General features: G+C 42.2%; 1 protein-coding gene across 4 annotated transcripts in view; it reads right to left on the reverse strand.

The window, feature by feature from the left end:
* Window positions 1-3137: 3137 nt before the first annotated feature.
* GYG2 (glycogenin 2) overlaps window positions 3138-17971 on the reverse strand; it is a 53459-nt gene continuing 38625 nt past the window's right edge. For 3 of the 4 annotated variants that reach the window (XM_007990947.3, XM_007990948.3, XM_007990949.3), the window contains exons 9-11: window positions 10061-10165; window positions 8675-8782; window positions 3138-4956 (exon numbers count right to left, since the gene is read on the reverse strand). In XM_007990947.3, the coding sequence (XP_007989138.3) occupies window positions 4795-4956; window positions 8675-8782; window positions 10061-10165 (375 nt within the window). In that variant the 3' untranslated portion in view covers window positions 3138-4794. The remainder of the gene's footprint in view (window positions 4957-8674; window positions 8783-10060; window positions 10166-17971) is intronic. The other variant, XM_007990951.3, reaches the window with a different exon arrangement.

Genomic DNA, 17971 nt, shown 5'->3' on the forward strand with positions numbered 1-17971 from the left:
AAACAAAATAATTAAAATAGATTATTTAATTATTTTATTTTTCTATTATGGGTTGGGTTTGTTTTGTTTTGTTTGAGACAGAGTCTCACTCTGTTGTCTGGGCTGGAGTGCAGTGGTGCAATCTCAGCTCATTGTAACCTCCACCTCCTGGGTTCAAGCGATTCTCCTGCCTTAGCCTCCTGAGTAGCTGGGATTACATGCATGCACTACCATGCCTGACTAATTTTTGTATTTTTAGTAGAGACGGGGTTTCACCATGTTGGCCACGCTGGTCTTGAACTCCTGACCTCAGGCGATCTGCCTGCCTTGGCCTCCCAAAGTACCGGGTACAGGTGTGAGTCACTGTAATTGGCCAAATATACATAAATAATTTTTAAAATGGTACTGTACACTAAAGAGCAGAGGTCTATGAAACCAGAAAGAATTGCTCTGCTTTTCCTAATTCAACAGTGGTGGTCAGAAAGAAACCCCTTTCTGCTTCAAACTACAGTTCCACCCCAAAGCGCTTTAACACTAGGACCTGTTTGGTGCTTCCAAGTATCAGCCAAACGTTTCGGCAGGATTTGACCAAGTTACTTTGAGGAACAAAAATACTATAACTTGTTCCTGTGGATCTATAGGCATCAATCCACCCTGCCAATTCAATAGATCTAGAAATCCTTTCCTTCCCACATCATTTCCACCTGCCACCAAATAACCATCTCACAACCTTTATTTATTTATTTTTAAATAATTTCAACTTTTACTTTAGGTCTAACGGGTACACGTGCCAGTTTGCTACTAGGGCATATTCAGTGGTAGTGAGGTATGGGGTATGCATGAACCCACCACCCACATACTGAGCACTGCACCTGTGAACCCTGAAAATCTGAGACAGGTCTCAGTTAGTTTAGAAAGTTTATTTTGCCAAGGTTGAGGACACACACCCGTGACACAGCCTCGGGAGGTCCTGACAACATGTGCCCAAGGTGGCCAGAGCATGGCTTGGTTTCATACATTCTAGGGAGACATGTGACGTCAATCAATATGCCCATTTTTAACGACACTCTCGGTGGCCCCTGACAGCCACCTGTTGAGATACACAGCATATTGTGCCCACTGAATGAAGATACTTCTGACAATGAGACTTTCTCATGGAATAAAGTGTATATTCACAAACTTATGGTATATTGACTTATCCCATGTCACAGAGCTGGGTATAAAGAGAGCTCTCAATATGCATATGACAAATGAATAAATGAATGAATGAAATTGACAAAGCAAAGTTCAGAAAATGGGTACCTTTCCTAAAGAGACCCTACAAGATTACAAAGGGTTAAGTAAACAGTTCTACGCATTTTACTGTGACCAGCAATTCTGAAAAATCCATCTGATAATTTAAATTTATTGTTGGAACTGACTCCTTCTATCTAGCTGTAATTTTGTACCCTTTAACAAATCTCTCTCTATCACCCCTTCTCCCTACCCTTCCTGGCCTCTGGTATCCTCTGCTCTAGTTTTTACTTTTTAAGCTAGTTCTAGTGTTCTATTGCAGGGTCCCCAACTCCTGGGCTGCAGACCAGTGCTGGTCCACGGCCTGTTAGGAACTGGGCTGCACAGCAGGAGGTGAGGAGCGGGTGAGTGAGCAAAGCTTCATCTGTATTGATAGCTGCTCCCCATCGCTCCCATTACCATCTGAGCTCTGCCTCCTGGCAGACCGGCAGCGGCATTAGATTCTCGAACAATGCAAACCCTACCGTGATCTGCGCATGTGAGGGATCGAAGTTGCGTGCTCCTTTTGAGAATCTAATGCCTGATGATCTGTCTCCTATCACCCCTGGGTGGGACTGTCCAGTTGCAGGAAAACAAGCTCAGGGATCCCACTGATTCTACAAGTTGCTGAGTTGTGTAATTATTTCATTACATGTTACAATGTAATCATCATAGAAATAAAGTGCACAGGCCGGCGTGGTGGCTCATGCCTGTAATCCCAGCACTTTGGGAGGCCGAGACGGGCAGATCACGAGGTCAGGAGATCAAGACCATCCTGGCTAACCTGGTGAAACCCCGTCTCTACTAAAAAATACAAAAAAACTAGCCGGGCGAGGTGGCGGGCGCCTGTAGTCCCAGCTACTCGGGAGGCTGAGGCAGGAGAATGGTGTAAACCCAGGAGGCGAAGCTTGCAGTGAGCTGAGATCCGGCCACTGCACTCCAGCCTGGGTGACAGAGCCAGACTCCGTCTCAAAAAAAAAAAACAAAAACACACAAAAAAAGAAATAAAGTGCACAGTAAGTGTCATGTACCTGAATCATCCCCAAACCATTCCCTAAGCCTGGTTTCTGGAAAAATTGTCTTCCATGAAACTGGTCCCTGGTGCCAAAAAGGCTGGGGACCGCTGGTATATAGCACTGTAGGATGACTACAGCCCAAAATCATATATTATATAGTTTCAAATATATGTCTATAGAAGTAGAATACTGAATGTTCCCAACACAAAAAATGGTACAGGCTGGAGAAGATGGATATGCTAATTCCCGCGACCTGATCAGCATACATTACATGCATTGCAACTTTACTATGTGCCCTGTAATATGTACAATTATTACATGACAATTAAAAAACATTTTAAATCAAAAATAAAATAATTTACTGTTTACTTTTAAAGTTTTACCTTGCAATTCCAGCTCAAATAATGCTTATTATTAATATTATATTTTATTTATTTATTTATTTTTTGAGACAGATTCTCACTCTGTCACCCTGGCTAGAGTATGGTGGCACGATCTCAGCTCTCTGCAACCTCTGCCTCCCTGGCTCAAGCAACTCTTGTGCCTCAGCCTCCTCAGTAGCTGGGATTACAGACATGTGCCACCATGCCCAGCTAATTTTTTTGTGTTTTTGGTAGAGACGGGCTCTCACCATGTTGCCCAGGCTGGTCTTGAACTCCTGGCCTCAAGTGATCCACCTATTTCAGCCTCCCAAAGTGCTGGCATCACAGGAGTGAGCCACCACACCCAGCCCAATGCTTACTATTTTAAAAACAAAATACAATAGAAAAGGCCGAAAAGAAAATAGAAAGGCCCTACCTTTGGTTTACTGTAAAATAGAACTCTGCTATCGCAGGAAACAGGCACACACACTGCAAGGAGACCACATGGTTAGTTTTTAACATTTTAATTTAAATGTGTCAGCATTTGTCCAAATGAGATGATACAGGCTAGAATGCACGGCAGAATTCCAGACTGGACTCACTCCATAAGCCAACTCATCACTGCCTGTGAACATGAATTCTGGTCCTCAGAGAAGCTGACATTTTTTCCCTGAACATTCTTGTGGTCTCCCTCTGAAAGCCGATGACCATCCAACCCTGACTCGCCTGAGACTGTAGCCATATGGCTATTTTAAATGAACCCCTGAAATATCCTATGAACATCGCCCTCTGAGACTGAAGATTATTAACCAACCACAAGGAAAGAGAAACAGCCCCTCCATCACATCTTGCACAAAAAAAAATGCCACCACTAATGCCATAAATTCAGGCAGGTTCCTCTATCCAAAGGCTAAACTGCTTCAGGTGACCTAAAAAGTGGCCACTCCTCTCCACGTAAACACATCCAGCTGACACAGGCTAGAATCGAGTTCTCCCACAACCTTCCTATCCCATCTCTAATTTACTCTCTGCTTTTCCCTGGGATGTGCATGATAAATAAACCTTCCAAACATTTCAAAAATCGCACTCTCCTCTCTTTATTACAACGATGCCCATTTTTAACGACACTCTCGGTGGCCCCCGACAGCCACCTGTTGAGATACACAGCATACTGTGCCCATTGAATGAAGATACTTCTGACAATGAGGCTTTCTCGTGGAATAAAGTGTCCCATCTCATAAAACTGAGAATTCTCTGGAAAGAGCTGAGTGGAAATGACTTTGAGGAGCGCAGTGATTCACTAAGTTATTAAGAACTGAGGTAGTGAGGGTAGAGACCAAGCCAAGAGCAGTCAAAGGTAGACCGACTGCACCCTGACTTTTGTCATCAAACAGAGAGCATCTCTAGATCCTGTTATCCTGAGCAAGTTGTTGCTCTAAATCATTTGGGGACAAGCCCTTGATTCTTCTCAACCAGTAAGTGAATCGGTTTAGATCCCCTAAACCACCTACATCCCCCAAGCCACCTACAACCTCTCTTCCCTAAGTCCACAAGTCGAATTTCTGTCAGCGCTCTAGGAAGTCCTGTTAGGATTTAAAGCAGAGAGACCACAGCCGGGGCGTTTCTCGGATACGCTTCGCCAAGTCCAAATGAGAGTCAAAGTCACTATGTCTGAATGTTTCCTTAGCCCTACAGAAACGGATCTCCTTGGCAAGGCCTCAGAGGTGCTAAATACGTATATTAGTGTTGTTAGCTTAGTAATGGGAGGAAATTTGCAGTGAGGTTTAATTCTAAATAGGGTAGGTCTCACAGCACCTGTACAACACAGCTCCAGCGTACTTCAGAGGTCTTTCGGGCCACAGCAGACACCACCATCAAGGGTCTACTAGAATTTTATTACTGCTCGCTTTTGCCAACAGGTTCAAGGGTAGAAGTGACCTCTGAAGAAAGCCCAGAAGGCATTGGTGGGGGGTTGGGGCGAGGGGCATTAAGGTGAATTTCTATACTCTACGTTTTTTGTGTGAGGCACTCAAATGGATTAAGCATAAATAGAGGCACAAGGTTCAACAGCGTTTTCCTTTGAAAGGACCAGAGGAGATCTCCACGCAACAGGATCACCCAACAGGACATTGTCTAACTATACACAACGCCCACCAGCTGCCAGATTACTGCAGAAACCGGTCCAGCTTCTCCTGGATGCGGGCAAACGCGTCCTTCCCCATGTAGTCGATACGGCCTTCCTCCCACTTCCTCCTCTCTTCCTCTGGGCTCAATTCCTTCACCTTCTCTTCGATGGAGATCTGGGAAACAGAGACGGCCAGGTCGACCTAGGGAAGATAATCAGTGGGAGATGGTTTTTGCAGCTGTCCGTTATCAAGGGAAAGACTGCTAAAACCCATCCAGTGTGGGTTCTGCAGAAAGATACATCTCAGTTCTCTAAAACTGACTGCGAATCACTAGCACTTTGTTTTTAATGAGACAGGGTCTCACTCTCTCGTCCAGGCTGGAGTGCAGTGGTGCAGTCATAGCTCACTGCAGCCTCGACCTCCTGGGCTCAAGAGATCCTCCCACCTCTGCCTCCTCAGTAGCTGGGACTACAGTGCACATCACCATGCCCAGCTCATTTTTGTATTTTTTGCACAGATGGGGTCTCATTATGTTGCGCAGGGTGGTCTTAAATTCCTGGGCTCAAGCAATCCTCTTGCCTTGGCCTCCCAATGAGCTGGGATTGCAGGCGTGAGCCTGCATGCCCAGCAGCACTTTTCTTTTGAGCTAAATACACACTAGCTTTAGTATAATATGCTTAGAAGATAATTTTTTTGCTTAAGTTTTCTTGAAATTTTATAAAATGTAATTGTATGTGTTCTTTTTCCTGAATTGTTTTCATTTCTAGCCGCTAAACCATTTTAAACGCACACACTACTTAGTACTGTCACCCACCAAAACTTCTGTTTTGTATGACAGTGAATAACCAAACTATGTTAAATGAAAAAAAAAAAAAAACTCACCTCACGTAAGTAAAGCCTATAATAATTTGGACTGCTTGGCAAAGGAATTTAAATAATAATTCTGATAGTTTTTTCAATGCAGAGCTTCTCCCTTCTTAAGGGACATATGAAAAAACAGATGAATATGCAAGCATGTAACAACACACACACACACACACACACACACACACTTTTGTTTGGCTTTCAGATGAGTCAACAAAAAGAATAAATACGTTTGCTTTAGATACTTCTTACCAAGAACTAGAAAAAGACTTTTAAAAATTTAAAGATGGTAACAATAATAGACACACACATCTATCTATCTATCTATCATCTATCTCATCTACCAACCATTTATTATCTATCATCTGTCTCATCTATCTACCTATGTTTTATCTATCCACTCATCCATCCATCCATCCATCTGTCCATCCATTCTATTTATCAATAAATCATGTCATCTATCACTCCATCGTCTATCTACCTATTTATCTATCTGTGATCTCTATCTACCTATGTACTTTCTATCACTCTATCCATCTATCCATCCATCCATCTATCCATTCTATCTATCATCTATCACTCTATCATTTATCTGTTTATCTAAAATCTTTCTCTCTCTCTCTCTATCACTCAATCATTCATTTATCTATCATCTCTATTTATCTACTACCTATCATTTATCTCTTCTATATCTATGTATCTATTATCTAGATGTGAGGATGAATGGATATATAGATGAGATAGATGACAAAGAGAAAACACATAGATAGCTGGGTGTGGTGGTTCACGTCTGTAATCCCAGCACTTTGGGAGGCCGAGGCGGGTGGATCAATTGAGGTCAGGAGTTCGAGACCAACCTGGCCAACATGGTGAAACCCCATCTCTACTAAAAATACAAAAATTAGCCAGGCTTGGTCATGGGCGACTGTAGTCCCAGCTACTTGGGAGGCTGAGTCAGGAGAATCACTTGAACCTGGGAAGTGGAGGTTGCAGTAAGCTGAGATCGCACCACTGCACTCCAGAATGGGCGACAGAGTAAGACTCCATCAAAAAAAAGAAAAAGAAAAAAAAAGAAAACAGATAAGAGGTAGATAGATAGATACATGATATGTATAGAGATAGATATATAGAAAGATATATTTGAGTTTTTACACCATGAGTATATACTACTTTCTTCTCTAATTACTTGCCACAGTGTTTTTAAAAGGTTTTTACATATAGGATTCTGCCTTCTACACTCGTTCCCATATGTTATATTTTATTTAAAGACAGCTATCCTATTGATTAAGGTGATAGCAAGAGTTAACAAATAAATTTAAAAGTCCACTTCAGGATACTGCAGCATTTCTCCCCTCTAAGGCACTTGCATTTAGATCTATTCAGTTCCTGAGAATGAAATGTTTCTGGAATTAACAGGACCTACAGCACCCAACCCCCCATACTAGTTTTCAAGACAAAATAGCACAGTGGTTGTGACATTTCTGCTAACAAGAGATGAGTATCCAAGAAAACAACAAGCTGCTCCAATGTGATGAATTAGGGTATTATACAAGATACTAAATAAAGGTCCCCTAGAGGACAGTGTGGACACACAGGAGAAGAAGGTCAAAGTGCCCCAGTTTAGCAAATCAATGACGGAAATTTTCGTCATCTTTATGAGCCAAGCACTAACTAGGGCTTTCCCTGGACCACTCTCCTTTTTAATACCCCTCCTTCCAATTCTGTGGGGTGGGCAGCCCAGTCTCCACCTCATGAACACGGAAGCAAAGTAGTGAACTCAGGCTGGGCGCGGTGGCTCATGCCTGTAATCCCAGCACTTTGAGAGGCCAAAAAAGGAGGATCACGTGAGGCCAGGTGTTTGAGACCAGCCTGGATAGCAGAGTGAAACCCCAACTCTACAAAAAATAAAAATAAAAAATTAGCTGGTTGCAGTGGCCCATGCCTGTAGTCCCATTTCCTTGGAAGGCTGAGGCAGGAGGATTGTTTAGCTATGATCATGCCACTGCACTCCAACCTGGGCTACAGAGCAAGACCCTGTCTCTAAATAATAATAATAATAATTTATAAAAAGAAAAAGTAATGAACTCACAGGGATAGATCCCAAACCTATCACGTGGCTGAGCTGTCCAATGTGGGTCTACCCAACCTCACACTGACGCCCTGTCACCCACTCATAACTCCAGATTCAATTCATACAGCCTCGGATGATGACCACAAGGGTGGAACATGCTGAAGGGATACATTCACATGTTTATAAGAAATCTTGACCTCAACCAATAGCTCTAGAAATTAAGTTCGAAACGCTGCATTTGAACATTAACCAAGTAAGAATGAGGAAAAAAACTTTCACATTTTCTCCAAGGGTGACTGTCCAGGGAAGGCATTTAGCCAACAAAAACATTTATGATATAGTAGGTCACATTCTAAAGTATGCGTTCAACACCAACTTTCAGTCTAGACCTAAACCTAGCTCTAGAGCTGTATTGATTATTACTTAAAGACCAAATGGCGTTATTAGATCATGCTTAAAGAGAAAGAGAAAACGTTAGCAACTGCTTTCATTAAATGCATTCATGGAGAGAATGTAGTTGAAGATGAGAACATCTCTAAGAGGAAGGAACAGAAAGCATGCATCTCTCATTTCATACCGAAAGAAGAAATCATTTGCATGCCCCATTTGGATTCGAACATTTGCATGCCCCACTCCCTCCAATTTTCAGCTTTTAATCTCTTCATTTCAGAAAATGGTTTGCTATGCATTAATTACCATAGTCCCTCAGCTTCCCTCCTGATCACCTTTGCAGAACAGTTTTTAAAGAGAGAAAAGGCATGATGATCAGACTTCAAGATGGCAAAAGAGAGTCAGCCGATCACCCCAGGCAAACGCCAGAGAGAAGACAGAAGAATCAGAGGCAGGGGAAGAGGAAAGTCGATTCTTATCTTTTGTTAAATGAGGCTGAAAAATTAACAGCTGTTGTGTGCATGCAGTTGACCTCAGTGACGGTAGATGGCCCCCACCGGGAGCCTTGGGCAAGGGGAAGAATTTGGATACCACCTCCAGTGCATCCTGCAGACTGGGGTCCCTGATGGCCTCAGCAGGGAGTTCCTGGCTTGGTTCAAAGGTTTCCTCGGATGGGACACTTTCGACTTTATTTGCTGGCGGCTAAAACATAACCATTCAATCATTAGTCTGCGGTGGGCTGCAGGGAACTGTAGCTCTAATCTAAATGACGAAGAACTCTTTATCCTGGGGTAAAATAAAATCAAATTATTGGGTTGAGGCCAGGCGCGGTGGCTCATGCCTGTAATCCCAGCATTTTAGAAGGCCAAGGCAGGAGGATTGCCTGAGCCCAGGAGTTCAAGACTAGCCTCAGCAAAATAGCAAGAACCCATCTTTATTATAATTAACTTTTTTTTTTTTTTGGATATGGAGTCTCGCTCTGTTGCCCAGGCTGGAGTACAGTGGCACGATCTCAGCTCACTGCAAGCTCCGCCTCCCGAGTTCATGCCATTCTCCTGCCTCAGCCTCCCGAGTAGCTGGGACTACAGGCGCCTGCCACCACGCTCAGCTAATTTTTTATATTTTTAGTAGAGACGGGGTTTCACTGTGTTAGCCAGGATGGTCTCGATCTCCTGACCTTATGATCCACCCACCTCGGCCTCCCAAAGTGCCGGAATTACAGGCGTGAGCCACCGCACCCGGCCCTATAATTAACTTTTTTAAAAAAATTAATGGGCTGCGCTCGATCTTTTTTTCTGGGAATGCTAAAAATAGCTCACCTTCTCTCCCCTCACTTTTTCTGAGCCATCCACTATGTCTCAGACAAGAGGAGATGCTACAAGTTCTTATGCAATTCCTGAAAGTTAAATTTTCAGAGAGAGATTTGACTTGTTTATACCAAATGCCTACAGAAGCATTTTACTAAGATAGTCTCTCTGAGAGTTTAAAAAAAAAGGGGGGTGTCCATAAAGCCACTTTTCTGATGATATGTGGCAATAAAAGCCCAGATTCATAAGGGTAAATTTAGGGAAAAAAAGAATTAAAATAAAATCCATAGTCACGGAATACTGATTTTAGACATGGTGCAAGTCCTATCAAAAGTTTAAAAAAATTAATGGAGACATAGATGACATCTTGATGCTGTATTTTTTTCTTACTAATTTTTTTAAGCAAAGTGGAAGAGAATAACAAAATGACCAAAAAGAAAAACCCACAGTAAGTTCGAAAAGATAGCCAGATTCCTTATCCACCTGCATAACAGAGAAATAGACTAATTACAACACAACTTATTCCAGGTGGGAGAACCCATTCAAAAAAGAAAATGGGAGGAATTTTTAAAAGCATATGGCCCCCACTGGTATGTAATGGCGATAGACACTGTGAGAAAATAACAAGCAATAAGAGAGCTGGCCATGTGTAGGTCATATAGATGAGGAATACCAAGGTGGTTTCAGTCTCTGTGAAGTCTGCAAGCTGAGGGGAAGGCTGGGACAGTGGGTCACACGTTATCACGGCAGGAGTCTCAATTTCAGGACAATCTATCATCTGTTATAAAGAAAGAGCAAAGGCAAGTTAAGTCAAACCTTCGTGCAAATAAATGCAACTTAATTGAAAACACCCACTCTATTTTTTTCTGCCTCCATGGTGCAAATACAACTTGATACGGGATAGGTCTGGGGCAAGGTGACACGCTCACCAATACCTGTCTTCGTTTCTTCTTCTTCTTCTCGGGCTAATGTCCAAGTGCATTTTGTGATCTCCTTGCACCTGGACAGGACCATGGAAGTGATTCTCACAAGCAGATTGAGTGAATGCGAGGAGGTGATGTGAGTCACCTCTGGGCTGGGCAATGACAGGAATAAGATATCCCTATCCTCTCTTCTTCCACCAGCCAGGTGAAAAACAAGATCCCTCCACCCTCTCTGAACTGGGCCTCCATAAGAAAATAAAACCAAACAGAGAACAAATCAGGTGACTCTTCTCTCAACTCTCCCAAGGATGGTCCATATCTAACACCATTCTAGATGTGGAGGAGATAACTTAATGCATTATGTACAATGGCTGCCATCAGCAACAGTGCCTAATCCTCCCAAGGAGTCTCACTTGAGAAGAGCTGCCCTAGAAGGTGGTGCACAATAGGAGCATCCTGGATCCCTGAAAGACTGCATGGAGTAGAGGATACCTTGGCCACCCCAACTGGCTGTGATACAAATGAGAAATAAACTTTTACATATTTGGGGGCTGTTTGTTATAGCAGCTAGCCTACCTTGACAAATACAGGGTCAAGAAGCAAACCTGTGTCCAAACACTGGGGCCTCCATCAGGTCAGGTCACAAAGCAGTTAGCTTAATGAGTGTGAGCAACAGAGATCACAGAATACTGACATCCTCATTGAAAACAAACTGTGGAATTATTGGGGGTGGATAGGGTTGAGCCTCAACATGAGCCCCTGTTGGCTGCACCAGGCCAACTTAAGAGAATTGTAATCCTTCAAATGCAGACTCCCAGGCCATGGTCCCAGAGATTTTGAGTGATGTCAGCTGGGGTGGAGATCAGTCACTTGGATACTCAGCTCCCAAATTTCTGATCCTAGCATTCCCTTTTAGGAGAATGTCCAGTTCATTCTCCTAATTGAGGCATGAATGTATGTATTTCACAGGTGTTTATGGAGCGGTAGGTAGTGAAGATTAAACAGTGGCCTATACAGATACGATCTGCACCTTCATGAAGCTTACTGTCAAAGAAGACAGAAAATCAACAAATAACAAATACAAAATGGTACGCCATGAGAAATTCTAGGAAAGAAAATGGTTATCAATTCTAGGAAAGAAAATGTTATCAAGAGACCTCACCTGGTCTAAAGGGGGAGACACTCCTGGAGGAGTAATACCTAAAATGAAGCCTGAAGGACGAGTAGAAGCCAATGATGTAGAATGACTGGAAATGCAGTAAGAAGAAGAACATGCTGAAAAATGCATGTGAAAGCAGATCAGCATGTGCAATGCCCTAAGGCAAAGGAACAGAAGCACAGAAATAGAACAAAGGTATAAAAACTGGACACCCCCCAAAGTCATTATTAGTGGGATTTAGTGAAACTTTAAGATGTAAAAGAGAACACTGTAATCATGAACTTTTTAAAAAATTTGACCATTTTAACTCATAATTACGAAAGTGCAATTCTATTTATTTATTTATTTATTTATTTATTTATTTATTTTTGAGACAGAGTCACCCAGGCTGGAGTGCAGTGGTGCAATCTCAGCTCACTGCAACCTCTGCCTCCCGGGTTCAAGTGATTATCCTGCCTCAGCCTCCTGAGTAGCTGGGATTACAGGCATGCATCACCAAACCCAGCTAATTTTTTTGCGTATTTTTCATAGAGATGGGGTTTCACCATGTTGGCCAGTCTGGTCTTGAACTCCTGACCTCAAGTGATCTGCCTGCCTCGGCCTCCCAAAGTACTGGGATTACAGGTGAGAGTCACCATGCCCAACCTATGAAAGCGCAATTTAAATAACTCACAGAAGAATAGAGTGGAACAGTAGTTGCCAGGGGCCGGTGTGGGGAGCTTAGAATGAAGATAAGTTAGTGAAGGAATGAAAATGAAGTTTTAGTTATACAAGATAAGTAAGTTTTGGGGATCTAACGTACAGCATGGTGACCACAGATCACAATATAGGATTGTATACTTAAAATTTGCTATGAGAGTAGATCTTACATGTTCTCATTACCAAGAACGGCAGCAGGGAGAGGAGGGGGGGGAGGAGGAGGAGGAGGAGGAGGAGGAGGAGGGGGAGGAGGCAGAGGAGAAGAAAACAGCATTTATGTGAGGTGATGAAAATGTTAATTAGCTTGATGCAGTAATTGTTTCACAATGTACACATACAACAAAGCATCAAATTGTACTCCTTAAATACATACCAATTTTCATTTGTCAGTGGTACCTCAATACAGCTGGAGAGAAATTTTTAAAAATTGACATTAAATAAAATATGGGCTGCTTCTTTCAGATCTCAGCTACGTATGTAAAATCCAAACATAAAATTAAGTTCTAAGAATTATGGTGTAATACAAAATTCCAAGTTGTCAAAGACATCAGACAACCATGATAACAGGACTCCTTTTTTAGTAGATGCTCATGGCTGGGTGCTGAATGACACTCATAAGCTTCTCAGCCATGATTCCTTTTAATCCCCACAGCCCTATGAGGCAGACAGGTTGAGCCTTCCCTCTTACTGCTGCAAAGTTTAATCTGTAGACAGAGATACTGTCCAACATACGAGAGCACACGAGAGCACACGAGAGCTAGCAAGTGAGAGAGCGGGATTTGGGTATGTGCCTCTGTGTCTGCCAAGCCTTGCCCTTCGGCTGTATGCAATGTACATGATTTTCCAGGGTCTGCAAAACACCAAAATGGGTCTTGGGAAAAAATGATGAATGCAATAACTGCATTATCATAAACCACATGAATCCCATAAAAATGAATAATTTCTTTCTTCAACCAGGGCTGGTAGAGGGATGTCCTGGATTTGAATACTGACACATCAAGAAAAAGGACCCAGAGAAATGACTCGTTGAGTCATGGGGCTTTCAGTGAGATGTCGCACAGACACTTACTGTGATGGATAAATGAAGCAGCCAGACAGGCAAAGAAGTGCTCAAAACACAACTCCTTAAATTGGATTAGGGAAAATGTCAATCTGTTTCTGTAATCTAATTTCTCCCAACAATAAACACATAAATAAGTTCCACGGGGCCGATCATGAAGTATAATCCTTCCTTGGAAGGGATTTAACTCCGGGTTATACGTTTGATTACAAAGGATGAAATAATGATGGACGTTTTCAGCTTGCCTTCTGCAGATGTGTTCATCTTATGAATTCAAACGAGGAAGAGAAGCAGCTCAGCCAGCCCTTGCCAATGTTTCTAATCAAGACCCACAGGCTTACTTAACAATTAATATTAACGACTGAAACATAACCAACATTTATGAATAAATATGGCCATTATTTTTACTAGTAAAAAGTAGAAACTTCCTCCTTGCGTATCATGCAGAGAGAAATTTTAAGATGAGAATGCAGCAATCTCAAAGTCTGCTCTTAAGAACATTTTTGGCAAGCTTGTGAACGCATGAATATAAAATGTGACTTTTACAAACTGCATTTCTTTTTATCCTTAGGTAATAACTGTTCTACTGATTTAATCCCCTAAAAGCCTGACTGAAGATGGGGTCACCTTGAAAGAAGAGACTCTGAAACTGGAGGCAGGCCAGAGAAGAATTCTCAGCTCATTGGAGAGAAAGGCTGAGATATGCAGAGATGCTTCAAACAAAATGCTCTGTCTGGGAAGATGAAAGCTGAGAGAGGACATCGTCAAGGCAGAGGAGGCAGGGAATAGATAGACAACAGATACAGAATGTTCCAGTACACAATCCAAGGAGATAATATTCACAGCAAAAAATGAAGCACTCCTTTGCATTATGGGCTATACATTTGTGAAAGTTATTACTGCCGGAGGTGGTAAATGCTAAAAATACAAATATATATGTATCAGTTCAGGAACTGAAATGAGATTTTTTCCACTTTCAGCAATTGGTGAAGCTGTTGTTTCACACTAAGTCTTCTGCCAAAAATACCTAAAAAGGCTGCACAAATAATGTATATAGAATTTTATTTTTTTTTTTATTTATTTGAGACAGTCTTGCTCTGTTGCCCAGGCTGGAGTGCAGTGGCGCCATCTTGGCTCACTGCCACATCTCCCTCCTGGGTTCAAGCGATTCTCCTGCCTCGGCTTCCCGAGTAGCTGGGATTACAGGCACGCGCCACCACGCCTGGCCAGTTTTCGTATTTTTAGTAGAGATGGGGTCTCACCATGTTGGCCAGGCTGGTCTCGAACTCCTGACCTCAGGTGATCTGCCTGCCTTGGCCTCACAAATTGCTGGCATTACAGGTGTGAGCCACCACACCTGGCCTAGAATTTTGTTTTTTAAGTACATCAGAGAGCTACTAAAGCAGTACAAAATTAAGAGTGAAGATATCAGAGACAAACAGAAGAGGTAAACATTACATTTGGTACCTTACTTCCACTCAGGGCAAATAAGAGGCTGGGAAGCTGAGAAACTAAGCAGAGTTGCCAGCAGTGCTAGGAGGCTGAGGGGCCCATAACTATTAATAATCAGGACAAACGAGGGACCCTGGTACACACCACAAGCTTTTATTTGTGACGTCGTTGAGAGGAGAACCAGAAATAGACTGGTCCTCACAAACACTGAAGCCCAATTTCCCTCTAGCTCAGCCCCAGATAGGGTCTGGGCAAGCTACCTGAGGGTATGAACAAATCACATCAAATCACATGAATTACAAAAAAAATCCTCTTTGGGTTATGATAATATGATTCAGAGCTACAAATTGTCCTTGCAATTTTTTTTCATTTACCCTGTCTGGTTGTCAATTAAAAAATTAACTATCACACAACAAGAAAAGACCAAATGAGTGAAAATCAAGAGCAAACAAAAGTAAACAACAAAACCAAACCCACCTGAAACCACCCAGATATGTAATTTATCAGACATGGACTATAATTAAATGTGAGAAATACCTTAAATAAAGTGGGGAAAAAGATAAAAATATTCAAGGTAGTATTGAAACTACGTTGATGTTAATTTGATGTTAATTTGAACTAAAAATCTGATGTTAATTTGAACTAAAAACATAATAACTGAAACTAGAATGTGGGTTTAACAACAGATTAGACATAGCCAAAGAGATCAGTTAACTAGAAAATAAGTCAGTAGACTGAAGTATGGGGAGAAAGATTGACAGAAAATGCAGATAACTGTGTCATAGATATATGGGACACAGTCAACAGTTCTACACATGTCAGTAGAGGCAGGGCGTGGTGGCTCATGCCTGTAATGCCAGGACTTTGGGAGACTGAGGCAGGTGGATCACCTGAGGTCAGGAGTTCGAGACCAGCCTGGCCAACATGCTGAAAACCCGGCTCTATTATAAATACAAAAAATTACCCAGGTGTAGTGGCGGGTGCCTGTAGTCCCAGCTACTTGGGAGGCTGAGGCAGGAGAATTGCTTGAACCCAGGAGGTGGAGGCTTCAGTGAGCCGAGATCGCACCAGTGCACTCTAGCCTGGATGACAGAGCGAGTCTCTGTCTCAAAAAATAAATTAATTTAAAAAAAAAAAGTAGGGCATACTTCAACAAAAAAGTATATTATAAATAAAATAAGATGTGCTACAAACAAGAGTAAAAAAACTTGTTAGCTTAAAAAAAAACTGAAGGACATCTGTGATCTTTTAATTGACTACATTTCCCTACCCCAAATACTGGAAGACAAAACACTGGAGAAGATACTAATTGCAACTTTTTCCTTAATACATTAATATATGTGGAAAAAATTAATATTCAGCTTTACTTTTAAAAACACAGATCTGGGGCAGGCACTGTGGCTGGCGCCTGTAATTTTAACACTTTGGGAGGCCGAGATGAGCGGATCACTAGAGCCCAGGAGTTTAAGACTAGCCTGGGCAACATGGTGAAACCCGTCTCTACAAAAAATACAAACTATCAGCCAGGCGTGGTGGCACCTCTTGTAGTCCCAGCTACCTGGGAGGAGGTGGGAGGATCAGTTGAGTCCAGGAGGTCAAGGCTGCAGTGAGCCCAGATCGTGCCGCTGCACTCCAGCCTGGGCAACAGAGCGAGACCCTGTCTCAAAAACAACAACAACAACAAAACCAAAACACGTCAACCTTGCCATCATTATATATACCAAAGGAGCTACTGGACTAAAGAGCCCCAGACGTACACTCAGCTTTTATGACGTTACTGCGATTTATGAAAATAACCTTTTATTTTTAAATCTGTGTTTCAGTTCCCCTAAATAAAATACCCAGAGTAACTCAGTAAATGGACAGCAGGTGACAGTGATGTTGCACAACTCATTTCAAAGACCACCTGGGGTGCGAATTAATGAAATGGAATTTCTCCTGATATCCACAGAAGATTGGTTCCAGGACCTTCTGGGGATACCAAAATCCACGGATGCTGAAGTCTCTGATACAAGATGGAATTGTGTTTGCACATAACCAATGCACATACTCCCACAGACTTTAAATCATCTCTAGGTTAATTACCATGCCTATTACAATGCACATGCTATGTTAATACTTGCTATGTCGTATTGTTTAGGAAATGATAACAAGAGAAAAAAGTCTGTGCATGTTCAGTGCAGATGCAATTTTGTTTTCCCCAATATTTTCGATCCAAGCTTGGTTGAATCCACAGATACGGAACCCATAGATGCGGAGGGTGAGTTATATATCAGATACCGTATAGACAGTATCCCTCCCTTTTTTTTTTAAGATGTTCAGAAATATTTATTGATTTATCCAAAGTCACAAAACTAGTATACAAAACAGCTCAAATTTTCAACTCCTTGTTCAGTGTTATTAAATATTATCTTGGAAAATGTGACAGTAATATAATAATCTCCAATCAATCAACATACCTTTTGTTAAATAGAGTTTTGTTTTGTTTTGTTTTTACTTTAGGTTCTGGGATACATGTGCAGGATGTGCAGGTGTGTTACACAGGTGTACGTGTGCCATGGTGGTTTGCTGCACCCGTCAACCCATCATCTAGCTTTCAAGCCCCGCATGCATTAGCTATTTGTCCGGACGCTCTCCCTCCCCTCTCTCCCCAGTCCCTTCCCTTTAAAAGCCTGAAGACTTCATTGTTTTTAGAAAAATACCCTCATCAGAAAACATATAGACCATAACAAATGTTTTTAGGTCAATTTCCCCAACCCACTATTCACCTACATTAGGATGGAGAGGTGGGGAGAATGGGGAATGAGATCGAAGGATGAAATTATGTGGACACAGGAACTCCAAAATACCTTTTTTTTTTTTTTTTTTTTTTGAGACAGAGTCTCACTCTGTTGCCCAGGCTGGAGCGCACTGGCATGATCTCAGCTCACTGCAACTTCCACCTCTCGGGTTCAAGCAATTTCCGGCTAATTTTTGTATTTTTAATAGAGACGGGGTTTCACCGTATTAGCCAGGCTGGTCTCAAACTCCTGAGCTCAAGTGAACTGCCTGCGTCAGCCTACCAACATGCTAGGATTACAGGTGTGAGCCACCGTGCCCTGCCCAAAATACCCTTTTTGTTAGTATTCTTTTTATTCTGTCAGGGTTTTTTGTATCTGTGTTGCAGTCAGCCAACATAACACTCCCCAGTTATTTAAGGTTATGCTTATATTTCTTTTTCTTTTTTTGAGACTGAGTTTTGCTCTGTTGCCCAGGCTGGAGTGCAGTGGTGTGATCTCAGCTCACTGCAAC

This window comes from Chlorocebus sabaeus, chromosome X, assembly GCF_047675955.1.
Source record: "Chlorocebus sabaeus isolate Y175 chromosome X, mChlSab1.0.hap1, whole genome shotgun sequence".
NCBI lineage: Eukaryota > Metazoa > Chordata > Mammalia > Primates > Cercopithecidae > Chlorocebus > Chlorocebus sabaeus.